At 41.1% G+C, this 16618-nt stretch overlaps 1 protein-coding gene across 7 annotated transcripts in view; it reads right to left on the bottom strand.

Moving 5' to 3' along the window:
- PNPLA4 (patatin like phospholipase domain containing 4) overlaps window positions 1–16222 on the bottom strand; it is a 35307-nt gene extending 19085 nt beyond the window's left edge. Inside the window, exons 1-5 of one of the 7 annotated variants that reach the window (XM_042459555.1) lie at window positions 16083–16099; window positions 14014–14120; window positions 11506–11569; window positions 7955–8265; window positions 4560–4683 (exon numbers count right to left, since the gene is read on the bottom strand). In XM_042459555.1, coding sequence (XP_042315489.1) covers window positions 4560–4683; window positions 7955–8113 — 283 coding nt within the window. In that variant the 5' untranslated portion in view covers window positions 8114–8265; window positions 11506–11569; window positions 14014–14120; window positions 16083–16099. Of the gene's footprint in view, window positions 1–4559; window positions 4684–7954; window positions 8266–8969; window positions 9148–11505; window positions 11570–14013; window positions 14652–16082 lie in introns of those variants that run through there. The other 6 variants (XM_042459556.1, XM_042459558.1, XM_042459553.1 and 3 more) reach the window with 6 other exon arrangements.
- Between the last annotated feature and the right edge of the window lie 396 nt (window positions 16223–16618).

Genomic DNA, 16618 nt, shown 5'->3' with positions numbered 1-16618 from the left:
AAGCATGTTTTTCATATTTGTAATCAGACAAGCCCCCAGTCTGTATTACTGTAGTATGGAAATAAAAACAAAGGCCCTATACAGGCTGGCAGAAAGCACCAGCCTCTGGGTGAAGTTAGGGCACAGCATCCTGATGCTGGATGCCCTAACTCTGCCCCTAGGGCACCATTTTGGCACGCACCAGTCTACACAGCATGCGCCATCATGGCGCAACTCCAGTGAGGCATCCACATGATGCAGCACCGGAAGGGTGTCAGAAAGCAACATCGCCGTGGCTATGGTGCCCCTTGGAGACTACAAAATGGAGCTGCTTTTTGCAGCTCCTTTTTGTGCTCTCCAGAGCCAGTAAAGGGATAGCCCCAAAGTTTAAAACTGTCCAAAAATACCAGGACAAGAAGATTACAGACCACCAATTGGGAAGAATATCTGAGATTGTTCAAAGACCTATGTTTTCATGTATATGAATAAAATTGCACAGATTTGTGAATTTTGGTTGGTGACACTAGAAATGTATTAATTTTTCCTTTCATTTCTTCTGCAACAACTCATACAAGTTCAATTTATGAGCTTGTATGAGCTCAGAGAATATAGCAGCATACAAAAGATATGTAAATCTAATTAAGTATATCTTTATATTTCCTGCAGCTAAGCCTACTGCTTGCATTACCAAAATCCACTAGAATAATAAGCTTTTTAAAAAATATATCATTTTCTTCATGTAATCCACTTATTTCTCTCTCTCCTTTCATATGCTTTTTCAACTTCAAATATAATATGAAGTAAATGCAGAAACTAATTATTTTGTACTGCATTGTGTTTTCAAGATTAATTGTCCAGACACATCATAACAACATATTATTAGCAGACATCTAAAGCACTCAGCCTTGACACACCTCTTCAAGTATCAATGATACCAACATGCATCAGCAGTAATACTGACCTCTGAACCACAACACAATTTTGTACATATACCGCACCATTCTAGACTACCTCAAGCAAATAATTAATGAACAATAGCTATAAACGCTACCACAGATCGCAGAGCCATGTGACAATCAGATTTTTTGTATTAGGCATGGCAAAATTTTGTACACGAGCCTGCAACAGATAAGCCTTAGTATTTTATCAGATGCTTTGTGGTAGAGCTCAGCTGTGGAACACAGGAAGCCCCATTAAATTTGTGTTCCCCAGAAAAACACTCTCCATTAGTTTATATAGGATTTTTCAAAACTTGAACACAGAAATATGAAACAGTTCTCAAGGGCAAATTCCTTTCTGCCCACATCCCCAGTGCAGTAAATATGATTACAGAAGCCCCATTCTCGCTGCAACCATCCTACTTAAAACAGAAACCTAATGGTTTGTGAGCGAGCTTTATCACACAACTTGTCAATTGCACAAGTGGGGCTGTTTCTGCCATGTTCTGTACTCCCCCTTAAACCTGGCCCCCTACCATATGCCTTGCCTAGCATGCCTTGTAGGTTTTTTAAATGTGTGTGTGTGTGTGCGCGCGCGCACGCGCATGCATGCTTTACCTTTTCAGTTCTGGATTATGCTAATGCAATTTTAAGTTTTTTTACAAAGGAAAGAAAAGGAAAAAAATAAAGGAAATCAGGCAGCTTGCGAATAGCGAAATGAAGGGGGGAATGGGGAGAGGAGGAGATTAACACTACATGATTGCTAATATTGCAGCTGCTGTGGCAGCAACATTTGGTACATTGGATCTAATAGGATTGCAGCACAACTGGGAGCTTATTGATGGGTTTTCCCCATAAATGAAAAGGGACACATTAACCAAGCTTGGGAGACACATGGTGTGATAGGTATCGCCAAAGGTGCTATTTTAAAACAATAATTGAAAATTAAGTCCATTGTAGCTGAAAGATTTGCTAATAGGCAAGTATTTTAAAAGTCTACACATTTTCATGATCACTGGCTCCTTCGTTTCAGCAGCCCCATTCACCCAGTTGCATTTTTACTCTTTGGTGAAAATGACTGGGGCTGCTGAAAGGCAAGGAACTGATCCTGTATGTTATAGATAATTTGCACACTGTACAAGATGGATAGCCAAGATGGGCTTTATGGAGTAAATGAGACCCTTATTGCCTAGATCGGAAATACAGGAGGTGAAAAGAGATCAGAAGGTTTGGACGCAGGTTTGGTAACTCTTTGGCATATCCAGGGATTATTTCTGGGACGCCACAGAAGCAATGAGTTGATGGTGTGCTCCTTTCCAAGGAAGGGCACAAGTGAGGGCTGTATTGGCTGGATTAGTGGGCCAAAATGGGCAAATCGCATGATTGTCTCTTGTTTGCAACAGGTAGGCACACACTTGTCCCTTGCCCACAGCAGCCAGGGGTGGGAAGAAATGGAAGTATGATGAACCCCCTTAGACACCTACTGAGTGAAGGAAATGTAACTGGACCTGTTCTTTAAATTTGAAGGGTTTAAGGAGTGGGAATGAAAGCTTCACTTGTGGCTGTCCTGAGTCATGTCCTCCTCTATGTCTCAGTAGCTGAAGAGGTGATATCCCTTGGGAGGTTCTTCCTTGGATATACCTGGGGGACAGGTGAGAAGATCAGAAGGAGGCTCCTGCCTCAATCAGTGAGCTGTCCTCACATCAGATCCATGACATGGGCTTGTATGCCCTCTTTTGTCCAGTGGCTCTGGTGAGATAGTCCTTCTCAGCTAAGAAAGGGAAACTAGATGTGCATGAAAAAAATGGCACTATTCTTCTGACCTAAATAATATTTTTTTAAAAGTCTGACCTAAATAATTTTACCAACTCATTTCTTTGTGAATCCATGAAAAGATAAAGCATCAGATAACAGCTATTACATTGTTATAATTATCTGCAGCTTTAAACTCCTTTTTCACTGTTCTGACTTAACAGCAGTACATGGATTCAGGGCAAAAAGCAGCTCTTATAAAATTATAATTTATAAGTTAACAGGCATCATTTTTTGAGAAAGACGAGACAGACTGCAGACCAAATTAACCATGTAGCAAGCAAGTGAGGCAATATGCAAGAGAGAAGTAATTGAAGAATGTAAATATTTTATGAAGTTGGGAGGGAAATGAAAGAAGACCCAAAAAAAGAGGCCAAAAGAGATCTATTTGAAAAAAGAAAGCAGAAATATTACTGAGGGAAAATTAAAACTTTATGTGTTCTATATGCAGACCATAGCCTATTGTGTGATAGAAAGATAAAACACAACGGTATATGGGCAAATTAAGTAATCAGACACTAATTAGATAGACTCAATGTTTTTATACCAGCAACTACCCTATCAACAAGGTTCAGTTCACATGATACATTTTTAAAGGTACAGTGCTGCCTTGGAACGGATTAGCATTCGCTAGAATGATTGCTACCATGGCTGAAGATGTCTGTATTTCTGTTTCCATAACAAAATACCACAATCAACATTCAAAATGATCTCCACAGAGCACAATAATAGTTAAAAAGCAAGCTAAAATTTTAACAGAGAAAAATCAGAATCCCTCTCCCCCTAAAAATCCAAGGTTAATGTACAGGATGGGAAAAGCCTGGCTTGGAGTCAAAAGACATGCACCGATGTTGTAGCTGATCACAAGACTTGTTCTTTGTTGCACTAGATTTCTGCTGTTCTAATGGTAAGAGTTGTGTAACAGTAAAACAGACTGCCTGAGGTACTGGTAGACTTTCTCTTCCTGCCCTAGAGGGATTTATGCTAGAGGCTGGGCAGCCAACTATTTGGGATAACATAGGGATGAAATAGACAGTCCAATTGAGGAGGCTTTCAGACTCTTTGGAAGCTTGCTGATTAAATAACACACACCTCCAAAGCAGCCAGGAACCATGCTGAAACCGCGCTCTGGTCCTTAGGACCAGAGCAAAATGGAGCCAGAATAATCCAACTCCTGGCAGAGCTGGTCGGCCCCTGCATGCATGGCCCACCTTGGGATCAGAGTGTGTGGACAGCAGGGCTCCAACCCACTTCCAGCAGGAGCAGACTTGAGCTGCTCTTTCATACATGTCTGCTCTGGCCCATAGATGCATCCTGTGTTGTGAATCCTGCATCACAGTGTGGTCAAGAAGGCAAAAGTTATTTATGAGGAAGAACAGATAAGCTAAGAGTAACTGTAGCCATTTAGTTTTGCCTGACTCTACAAAGAAGGGCAAGACTCACCCTTTCTCCTGTACCTTCCCTTTGCAATTGTGTGAAAACTACTTTTCCATTTTGAACTCAGTTTGTAGCAATAAATATAGGACAAAAAGGGAAAGTGGGAAAAATGAGAAACTGGGACATGATAAAGGATATCACCGAAGAAGTGGGACAACGGAGGATTAGTTGGGACAGTCCCTGAGAAGTTGAGACAGTTGGAAGATATGAACGAAAAAGCTGTATCTCTTCAACAAACTGTTTTAATGATAACCTAATCCTAGGAAGTGGTTTTGCTGTTTGTTTTGCCTCCCCATAAGGATTTTTTTTGTTCGTTTCTTTGTTTCTTTAAGTGACATAGTTTTGTAATTCAGCTGGATTCCTAAAAAAAAAAAAAAATACAGTACAGAATACCTTCGATCTCATGATGTCTTCCATCTTGTGCCTTTGATGATTTGTCATAAGCAGTAATGCCTCCCTCTCCGTTGACAGCTGCTGCCATATCCATTATCAACCATGCATTCTGACCTCTGGAGACCTACATGTGCAGTAAAAGAGGTAATATCTTCAAACTTCAACAAAAAAGTGAAGTAAATCATAGAATCATAGAGTTGGAAGAGACCACAAGGGCCATCCAGTCCAACCCCCCTGCCATGCAGGAAATCTCAATCAAAGCATCCCCGACAGATGGCCATCCAGCCTCTGTTTAAAAACCTCCAAGGAAGGAGACTCCACTACACTCTGAGAGAGTGTGTTCCACTGTCGAACAGCCCTTAGGAGTTCCTCCTAATGTTGAGGTGGAATCTCTTTTCCTGTAGCTTGCATCCATTGCTCCGGGTCCTAGTCTCTGGAGCAGCAGAAAACAAGCTTGCTCCCTCTTCAATATGACATCCCTTCAAGTATTTAAACAGGGCTATCATATCACCTCTTAACCTTCTCTTCTCCAGGATAAACATCCCCAGCTCCCTAAGTCGTTCCTCATAGGACATGGTTTCCAGACCCTTCACCATTTTAGTCGCCCTCCTTTGGACATGCTCCAGTTTCTCAACATCCTTTTGAAATTGTGGTGCCCAGAACTGAACACAATATTCCAGGTGGGGCCTGACCAGAGCAGAACAGAGTGGCACTATTACTTCTCTTGATCTAGACACTATACTTCTATTGATGCAGCATAAAATGGCATTGGCCTTGTTAGCTGCCGCATCGCACTGTTGACTCTTGTTCAATTCGTGGTCTACTTGGACTCTCAGATCACTTTCACACGTAGTCTCGTTCAGCCAGGTGTCCCCCATCCTATATTTGTTCATTTCATTTTTTCACCCTAAGTGCAGTACCTTACATTTCTCTGTGTTGCAATTCATTTTGGTTAGCTTTGGCCCAGCTTTCTAATCTATTCAGGTCATTCTGAAGTTTGATCCTAATTTGATCCTAATTTGGTGTCATCTGCAAATTTGATAAGTATACCCCCAATTCTGTCATCCAAGTCATTGATAAAGATATTGAATAGCACTGGGCCCAGGACAGACCCCTGTGGGACCCCACTGGTCACTTCTCTCCAGGATGAAAAGGAGCCATTGTTGAGCACCCTTTGGGTTCGGTTGGTCAACCAGTTACAAATCCATGTAACAGTTACCTTGTCTAGCCCACATTTTACAAGCTTCTTTGCAAGAATGTCATGGGGAACCCTGTCAAAAGCCTTACTGAAATCAAGATATACTATATCCACAGTATTCCCTTCATCTATCAAGCTGGTAATTTTTATCAAAGAACGAGATTAGATTTGTCTGGCATAACTTCTTTCTCTGAAATCCGTGCTAACTTTTTGTGATTATGGCATTGCTTTCTAGATGTTCACAGATTCTGTTTAATGATCTGCTCTAGAATCTTTCCTGGTATAGATGTCAGACTAACTGGACGATAATTGTTGGGATCCTCTTTTTTCCCTTTTTGAAGATGGGGACAACATTTGCCCTCCTCCAGTCTGCTGGGACTTCTTCTGTTCTCCAGGAGTTCTCAAAGATTATTGCCAATGGCTCTGATATTACATTTGTCAGTTCTTTTAGTACCCTTGGATGTAGTTCATCTGGCCCTGGAGATTTATATTCGTTTAGATTAACCAGATATTCCTGTACTATCTGTTTACTTATTCTGTGCTGAAATTCCCCTATTCTGTCCTCTACTCCTTTATCCTCACATTGCACACCCTTTTCCTTTTCTGAGAAGATTGAAGCAAAGAAGGTGTTGAGTAATTCTGCCTTTTCTCTGTCTTCTGTTAGCATTTTGCCATCTTCTCCATGCAGTGGCCCTACGATTTCCTTCTTCTTCCTTTTGTGCGGACATATCCAAAAAAGCCCTTTTTGTTGTTCTTAACCTCTCTAGCAAGCATGAGCTCATTCTGTGCTTTTGCTTTTCTGATTTTACTCCTACGTGTGCTCGTTATTTGTTTGAATTCCTCTTTGGTGATTTCCCTGTTTTTCCATTTCTTACACATGTTCCGCTTAAAACTTAGCTCAGTTGAAAGTTCCTTAGTCATCCATCCTGGTTTCTTGAGACATCTCCTATTTTCCTTCCTCATGGGAACTGTTTGAAATTGTGCCTTCAGTATCTCCCCCTTGAGAAACTCCCATCCATCTTGAACTCCTTTCTCTTTTAGTATTCCTGAGCATGGGATCACCCCCAGTATTTCTCTAAGTTTACTAAAGTCAGCTTTCCTAAAGTCTAGAATGTGTGTCTGACTATGCCTGGCTTCTCCTTTCCACTGTATAACAAATTCCAGGAATACATGATCACTCCCACCTAAGGATCCCACCCCATTAACTAGGTCATCCCTGTTGGTTAGGATCAGATCCAAAATAGCTGATCCCCTTGTTGCCTCTTCCACTTTTTGGACAATTAAATTGTCTCCAAGACCAGTGAGGAATTTGGTAGACCTTGAGGATTTGGCTGAGTTTGACTTCCAACAAATACCAGGAGCTCACTTTTTTTTTCAAAAACAAAAATAACCCAGGTGGAAGAAAAAAAACAACTGCAAGACATGTGTCACAGTTAAGTAAGGAAGCTTTCTCCACACCAGCATTATAAATTGTATACATACATCTCAGAGCATGTGCACCCATACTTACCTGGCTCTTATTTTCATAGTAGCTAAAAATTATGCTACCATTTTAAGAATTAATCATTAAGGTCATCTTCGTACTGCTTCCCTCACCTCATGAGTCTTAGGCTAAAGTTTTAAGCACATTTACTTGAAAGTAAGACCCTCTGTACATATTTGGACTAACCTCTAAATAAATAAGTAAAATATTTTAAATCCCCAAGCACTCAATCTGGCTATTCATTCAAATGAAATCTGAACATACATTCTCTGAAGATGCCAGCCACAGATGCTGGCGAAACGTCAGGAATAAACTCTTCTAGAACATGGCCACATGGCCCGAAAAACACACAAAAAACTATGGATGCCAGCCATGAAAGCCTTCAACTTCACAAACATTATTATTATTTATCCTCTGCAAAATTATGTTTCACATGTATGATAATTTCCTCAGTTAGTATGATTTTTTTAAAAAAAGACACATTAGGTTTCATTTATTTTATATGTCAGGATCAAGGGTAGGACTGTAAACTTAAGATAGCCTTCAGAATGAGCACAGTAATACCCAATAGCATGCCAATGAAAAGATCCTTCATTTTCAATTGAACACTTGTGTGTATAAACACAGCAGCAGAGAAGTAAATAAATACTTTTATGTTGAATAAAATCTAAAAAGAAAAAGAAAAAAGAAAAAAAGAAGTAAATAAATACTTACACTGTATGTGAATAAAGGATGGAGAGTTTGTAAAATGCAGCAGTTCTCACTATCATGATGATATTTCTGGATTTTAAGAAGGAGAGCACTGTGTGGGCCACACTGTCTGAAGTGAAGGCGTCGTGCTGAAGATCTGTATAAGTTTCTGGTAGCCCACATTCCTCCAAATTTAGATGGTATCACAAATCACTTAAAGAAGATTCATCTTGCCATCCACCAGTATAAAGGACAAGGCAGACAGAGCACTGCCTGACAATTTTATTGCAGAGTGTATAGATTACAAATACACTTGTAAATAATGTTGAAATTACCTGGTTGAAAATGCAAACAAACAAATTATAAATAGCTGTCAGGATGCTGTTGCAAACTAATAAACTGCAGGGGGATCAATGTGATCAAGGCAGGAGGCAGTAGTTAGGCAAAAGAGCAGTTTCAAGATCACAGGTTCAAACCTGCTGGAGACAAGCCAAGGATGACATTGATGGAGAGAGATTTAGCACATTCAAATTAAGATTCACCCTTCATTGCTTCTCCAAGGCCTGAAATTGTGTACCTAAGGCACTGAAAACAAGGATTGTGCTTTTAATCTAACAGTATCAAATTAGGTTTAAAGTGTCAGATTCATAATAAGCATGCAATGTTCCAATTCTGCCAAAAATTGGGATTTTAAACAGAAGAAGCCTTGGAGCTACTGTAGTACTTAGGCACAAGTGTGTGGATGCTCCCATTTTTTTCCCCTGGAGTCACCAAAAAAGCTAAAGCCATTTTCCAAACATTAACTCTATTCCAGTGCTACCCAAAGTGGCAGTTCAGGGACTGTCCACAAGTCATCAGTTGCTAGTCTCTGGTGAGAAAAACAATTTTAAGTCAATGGGCATAAATATGGTACTAGTGCCTGCACACTGGGGGGAACCTGCCAGTCCCTCACATAAGACTACTTGGAAGGCATAGCTTTATTCTCAACGACAAAACTGAGTGAGAAAAGACAAGTGGCATGTCCTATTTCTTTAAGTACCTGCACATAAGCTCAGTCACAGGCTTCTTGTTTATGGCCACCATTATTCCATCCACCATGCATTCAAAGCCCTATACAACTTAGGTCCAAACAATCTGAAAGACCAACTTTCCCATATGAACTTGCAAAAACTCTTAGATCTTCTGAGGAAGGCTATCTCTCGATTTCACCATCATCACAGGTACTCTTGGTGAGGATGCAAGACAGAGACTTTTCAGTGACTCCCAACCTCCTGAGTGTCCTTCAACAGCAAGCTAAGCTGGTTCCCTTCCTGCTTTCCTTTTGCCAGCAGTCAAAAACTTTTTTGTTTAAGCAGGCTTTTAATATCTAATGACATCAGGGAAGCTTTTTTTTATTGGGGGAACATTTTATTTATTTGTTAACTACTGTGATTTGAAATAATTTTATACTGTTTTAAATTTGATGATTTTAATTGTTTTTAAAATTGTATGGGTAGATTTTAATTGATTTCCTTCTGTGAGCCATCTTGGGTTCCACTCCAGTAGAAAGATGGCATATGGAATAAATAAACAAATGGAGGGGAGACAATAATTTGGAACCTATGGCCTGGAGTTTTATCAAAGTTTATTTTGAAATCAAACAACAGGAAAACACAACATAAATTATGGGCATGTAACTTTCTTGTATTTGAGAATGAACCTGGTAACCTTAAGTAGCAATGAGCCACATGGAGGTGAAAAAGAATATAGGATGAAGTTTTCCATACTGCTGTTGGTGCACTGAAATTCTCAATAGCCCTGGTTAGAATAACTAAATATAAGGACTAGTGACAGTTGCAATCTGACATTTGGAGGAAAGCCCCATCTCCCTGCAGTCTGGCAAGTATTAATTTCTAGCAGGCCAGTAAGTATTTCAGGGTGATTTATACAGTTTGCATAGTCAGAGGAAGAGTTTGTTGTTGTTGTTGTTGTTGTTGTTGTTGTTGTGTGTCTTCAAGTTGTTTCTGACTTATGGCAACCCTATGGTGAAACTATGGCCCATTACAAACGGGCACCCTAGGACGGACTCAGTCCGTGCTAGGGTTAGAAAGGGGCGTCTCTTCCAGACGCCCCTAACCCTAGCACGGACTGAGTCCATAACAAATGGCGGCGGCCGTTCCACACGGCCGCCGCCATCTTGATGTAATGGACGCACTGTGTCCGCATGTAGTGCCCCGGAAGTGACGCCGCGAGTGTCACTCTTCCGGGGAGCAAGAAGGAGCACGATTTTCGCGCTCCTTCTTTGCTGCGTCCAGGAACCGCGCCGTTTGCCTGCTGTGGTTCCCGGACACAGCAACCGGCGGCGGCGGCAGACCGCCGCATTTCGGTGGTCTGTAACCTGCCAATAAAGAGTTTTTCTTGGCAAGTTTCTTCAGAAGGGTTTGCCATTCCCTTCCTCTAAAGCTTAAACCACTACAACAGGTTGGCTCTCAGAGGAAGTGTTAACACCTCCATGATCACTCATAGATTTAACCCCTGTTGTACAGAAGAAAAACAAAGTAAGTTTATGTGTATAAACATTGTAGAAATTGTTATTATTTACCATCAATCTGGCTTTTACTTATGGCAACCCTCTAAATGCGAGACCTTCAAGGGCCCCAACCATCAATAGTCCTGCTCAGGTCTTGCAAAAGGAGCCGTTAAAAATTATAATCACTGTGTGAATCCAATACTGTACTGTACTTCCCAAACCTATCACCAACCATAAAATTTATTTCCTAGTTATTTTTTTAGCAATAAAGTGTTCCAGACTAAGAAACCATAACCATAGCCAAAAGTAACAAAAACAACAGGGCTGAGAAAGCATGGTTATTGGTTAGGGCATTTTTGGCTGCATCTACGAAGCAGAATTAATGCAGGATGACACTACTTTAACTGCTATGGTTCAATGCTATGGAATTCTGGGATTTGCTGTTTTGTGAGATATTTAGTACTCTCTATCATATTATGAATTACAAATCCCAGGATTCCATAGGATGGAGCCAAGACCATTAAAGCGTGTCAAACTGCATTAATTCTGCAGCGTAGCAGCAGCCTAAGATGCTTAACTGCTTGATTTTTTTTTTTATTCTTCATAACTTAGGATGTACTTTTTTGTTTTATTCAAAGAAATATCCCTGTTTCTCAATATGAGTAAACAAAAGCATCTTGTAGCACCTTGGAGACTAACTGTACTATAATCTTTTATAGACGCTGTCTACTTCATCAACATCTGAGACTGAGTAGATAGTGTCTACAAAAGCTAATGCTACAATGTTCTTTCTCTCAGTTAGTATCTAAGGTGCTAGAAAATTCCTTTGTATATCCTTGTTTGTTTGTTGTATTCAGCAGAGTGCCTTTACGTTTTGTGTAACATGAAGAAACTGAACATATGAAATTCTTCTAGAAAATACAGGAATAGTGGAATAATAATCAAATTCTGGACGATTGTACAGGTTCTAGTGATGCACAAAAAGAAAACAGCAGTATTATTATAACCGTGTAGGTTATTACTGTAGTGTGTCTTTGAAAAATTAGAAGTTTGAGATTCTGCCCACCTGTTATTTATCCTTATTCAACAGACAAAATATGGCAATATATGGAGATCTGGAGCCAAGATGCCTGAGAACAGAGCAAATGCTCATTAGTGTCAGTCACAATTTGTTATTAAGGCATTACTAACAAGGACCAAGACTGTGCCAACAGTCCAGAGATTTAAGGCATCATAATTTACCACTTATTCAGCTAAACCACCCAGCGCTTTGGTGCATTGCTATGAAAACTAATGAGGTTGGTCAAGTAACTGAATTTAAATCATCAGCATCATTGATCTAGGACACTGTAAAACTGGCAAAGTGCAGGCCAACAATAGCTCCTACTTGGGAAAAAGCTATCTTCTCCATTTCTTTGGTTTTCCGCATACAAAACATTCTAATCACTCAGCAGTAAACCGGAGGGAGAGACATTATTGTGTCTGAATTGTAAGATTCCTCTTACACTGCTGCTGCATCTCTCCTGGATCCCTGGTCTATTAAACCTGACCTACAGCTTCATCCACACTGCAGAAATCATCCAATTTGACACCACTTTAATTGTCATGGCTCCATTCTATACAATACTGGGATTTGTAGTTTGTTGTGGCACCAGAGCTCTCTGACAAAGAAGGCTACATGTCTCACATAACTACAATTCCCAGAATTCCACAGCACTGAGCCATGGCAGTTAAAGTGATGTCAATCTGCATTATTTCTGCACTGCAGCCACAGCCTATGTTCAGTTCTGACACGAGAGTTAGTTTTCTCAGCTGTTGCAAACTTGGCAACTTTTTCTTTAAGCTACTTGTTTATCTTTTTGTCGAAAAGAGGACCAGTGTAGTGCAGTGGTTTGAGAATCAGACTCAGGGGAGATGGGAGTTCAAATCCCTGCTTGAGCATAAAACCCCACAGGATGGCCTTAGGTGAGTCACACTCTCTCATCCTCAGAGGATGGCAATGGCAATCCCCCTTGGAACAAATCTTGACATGAAGACACCATGATAGGGTTGCCTTAGGGTTGCCTTAAGTCAAAAATGACTTGGAGGCACACAATAACAATAACAAAGAGGATTGATCCTGTCTAACTAGATGAAAATATCAAATCTTCTGTTTCCATGAACCGAGCTTCTTAGCCAAGGTTGGAAAAGGTTCCTTTTTCAGAACAAGTCCCAAAACCTGTCAGCCAGTATTACTCAATGCTGGTTGGAGCAGTCTGGAGGTTGCAGTCCAAAAAGTAACTTTTCCAAGCTCTGACCATTATGAACCAACATGCATACATTTGATAAGAGGCCACAAACTACTGGGAGAAGGACTGTATACGGTTTGCACATATAAAGCCCAGCACCTTTTCCCATCTCCAATTACAGCACATCAGCAGGGCTAGAAAAAGTATCTACCCAAAGACGTCAGAGACAGAGAGACTCTAGTTGTCCAAAAAGGAGTCCCTTTCATGCAACACAGGGTCTGAACAGACAGGCCAAAATAAAGCTCCTTCGGGTCACTTTGGAGGTATGCTGTTTAAATGACACACACATCTTAAGAATCCAGAAGCTGTGCTGAAGCATGGCTTTGGCGTGGCATCCGGCCTCTTAGGACACATGCATCATTTAAACAGTATATCTCCAAAGTGACCCAAAGCAGCTTTATTTTGACCTGTCTGTTTGAGCCCACAGTTTATAGCACTATGATCCTACTTTAACTGCCATGTCAACATTTATTTGTTTTTATTTGTTTGTTTATTTAATTATTTATTACAATATTTTCAAATTGTCCTGCCATCAAAAAATCATACTGATAAAACAATATAAACAATGCAAACAATCCAGAATTAAAACCGGTAAATAACTTAATCAGGTTTATACATATAACACATATATTAAATGTATCTCTGTCGCAGCTTAGGAGTAGGAAAAATAAAAACAGCTATGTTTTATTAAGCTTGTAATTGCACTCTAAATGTTTTTGCTTTTTGCTGTCTGCTCCTTTTTAACTTCTTCAGTATATTTCTTGGTTTGTGACCTTCAAGTAGTTTCCAACTTATGGTGACCCTTAAGTGAAAACTATCATGAGGTTTTCTTGACGTCGCCTACTCCTGAGGCTGAGAGAGTGTGACTTACCCAAGGGCCACCCAGTGGGTTTTGTGGCTGACCAAGAATTGAACCCTGGTCTCCAGAGTCAAAGTCCAGTGCTCAAACCAGTACACCATGCTTGCTCCTTACAATAACAGTTACACGATGGCCTGTTACAGACTGCCAGAATAAAGCTGCTTCGGGTCTCTTTGGAGGTATGCTGTTTAAATGATGCATGCATCCTAAGAATCCGGAAGCTGCACCAAAGCTGCACTCCAGTGCTTAGGAATGGCGTGTGGCTTTGGCGTGACCTCTGGACTCTTAGGACCCATGCATCATTTAAATAGCACACCTCCAAAGAGACCCGAAGCAGCTTTATTTTGGCAGTCTGTAACAGGCCTTGGTAAATCGACATGTCCATAATTTATACTGATTCAGTATATCTACTTTAGTTAGAACTAACCTTTGGATTTAGACTGGGTTCCTCAGGCCTATTTCACCTACGGCTTCCATTAGTTTTGGGAAAGGATGATGGGACTTATCAAATAAGATCTGGGACAGAAAAAAAGGCTAAAAGCAAACTTGTAAGTCCTGAATGCTCTCAGCAGTTTTGTCTATGTTTATTGCTAACAGCTACAAGCCACCACAATTCCACATAAATAAAGTACAATACAAACAAAAAAGATACGATAACGCTGGCTCTCTACTACTACTACATTACTACTATTACAAGAGACATACATGCATAAAATTAGGCCACAAGGGATTTAATAGAAAGCTAACCTCCCTCTGATGAAACTTGACAAGAAAACCCTATGATAGAGGTTCGCTTTAGCGTCACCATAACTCAGAAACAACTTGAAGGCACAAAACAACAATAACAACAACTTGTCTTGATCCAGTAATTCAGAGAAACTAACATGGGGAGGGCATTACAGAAATGGTGTACCATAGCCAAGAAGACCCTCTCTGAGTCATTCCCACACTGTATTGCCATTAGAGTACTATAGTAGTTTGACTATGGCTGCGCCCACATTGCAGGAATAATCCAGGTTGAAACCGCTGTTACTGCCATGGTTCAGTGTTATGGAATTCTGGGATTTGTAGTTTTTGAGAGACATTTAGTCTTCTGTTAGAGAGCTCTCGTGCTCCACCAAACTACAGTTCCTAGAATTCCACAGCATTGAGCCATGGCAGTTAAAGTGGTGTCAACCTGTATTATTTCTGCTGTGGAGACGCAGCCTATGATTCTGGAAGTGCTTCCTCAAGTATGAAGGCTCCATCCTACAGAATCCTGGGATTTGTAGTTTGCATTAGAAAAATGCCAAGAATGCCAAATGCCTAATGCTAGAAATCTATAAGCCCCAAATTGGTCATGCCCTCCATTTTTTTCTTGAATGGCCCACATTCAAGGTGACCAGAGGTCCTTCTCCTTTTCCAGGACACATCCTTCATTTCAGCCTTCTATCCAGGAGAAAATCCAAAATGTCCTTCGTTTTGAGCCTGACTAAGAAACATGCATTTATATTAAGTGTGTGTGTGTGTGGGGGGGGGGGGGGGGTTATAGCTTTTATTTGGTCATGTCCTCCATTTTGAGCCTGACTAAGAAGCATGCATTTATATAAAGTGTCTGTTTTTTTTAAATAGCTTTTATTTGGCCATAGCCTCCATTTTGAGCCTGAGAAGCATGAATTGTAAAGGAATGGGCTTTGAGGGTTTTTAAAAACCTTTATCCCCCATTTTGTTTTGGAAGTCTTCCATTCTGTGGTGGCTGGTCATCCTTTATATAGTTAGGCCCCTTATGAAAATATGATGGGAAGCCTTGTCAAAAGCCTGGATCAGTGGTCCCCAAACTGTGCCCTTTAAGGGATTTTGGACTTCCAACTCCCAGAAGCCTCAGCCATTTACTTAGCCAATAGTCTGGGATTCTGGGAGATGAAGTCCAAAAAAGTCTCTTAAAGAGCACTGTTTGGGGACCACTGATCTAGACTTTTGACAAGGCTCCCCATCATATTTTCATAGGCAAACCACTGGTCCCCAAACTGTGCCCTTTAAGGGATTTTGGACTTCAGCTCCCAGGATCCTCAGCCATGTTGGCCAGTAGTCTGGGATTCTGGGAGCTGGAGTCCAAAAACCCCTTAAAGGGCACAGTTACATATACATGTGTAACCTTTCAAGAACTGACACCATCTTAAGAAGCTGATCTCCCCCCCTTTAAAAACAAAGCAAGCCAGCCAAAGCACAAGGTCTCCACTATGGAAGGGGCCCCAAGGGACCATCCAGTCAGTGGTCCCCAAGCTGCTCTTTAAGGGAATTCTGGACTTCAACCCCCAGAATCCCAGACTGCTGGCCAACATGGCTGAGGCTTCTGGGAATTGAAGTCCAAAATCTCTTAAAGGGCACAGTTTGGGAACCAGTGAATCCCAGTCCAACCCTCTTCTATGGAGGAAGACACCATCAACCAGAGTAGCAGCTTAAAGCAGAACCGAGGGAAGCAGCTTTTGGGGGGGTGTATGCAATGGCAAGCTGTACCCAATTCCCCTTGGGCAGCCTTCTCCTCTCTGCTGCTGTCGCCCTTGGCTTCCTCCTGCAGGCCCTGCTGCGTTTACCTAAAAGCCATCAGCAGATTCCACACAGCTGCTCCACCTCTCTAGCTACGTTCCCTCTTACAGTGCTGCTCTTCCACATTAAGTGGTCTGGCTGCCTCCTCCTGTTGCATTGTGGGATTTGCAGTTTAAGGGAGAGGCGTTTAGAATTCTCAGACAGAGAGCTCTTAGGTCTCACTGGACTACAAGCCCCAGAATGCAACAGGAGGCAGCCACAGAGCAGTTAAAGTGAAATAGCAGCACTACAAGAGGGTAGTGTGGTAATCTCCTGGGCTCTCTGGCCTTAAAGTGCCAGGGAGCCTTTAGGGTATAAATACCATAAAATAAATAAAATAAAATAAAATAAAATAAAATATAGGCCTTTAGGTCAGGTATCCTCACCTCAAAGGAGGCCAAGACACCACAAAATGGAGGGCATGACCAAATAAATGCTGAAAACCACATCTAGAAATGCAGTGCTGC

This window comes from Sceloporus undulatus, chromosome 3 (assembly GCF_019175285.1).
Source record: "Sceloporus undulatus isolate JIND9_A2432 ecotype Alabama chromosome 3, SceUnd_v1.1, whole genome shotgun sequence".
Taxonomy (NCBI): domain Eukaryota; kingdom Metazoa; phylum Chordata; class Lepidosauria; order Squamata; family Phrynosomatidae; genus Sceloporus; species Sceloporus undulatus.
This window is presented reverse-complemented; position numbering and strand designations above follow the sequence as displayed.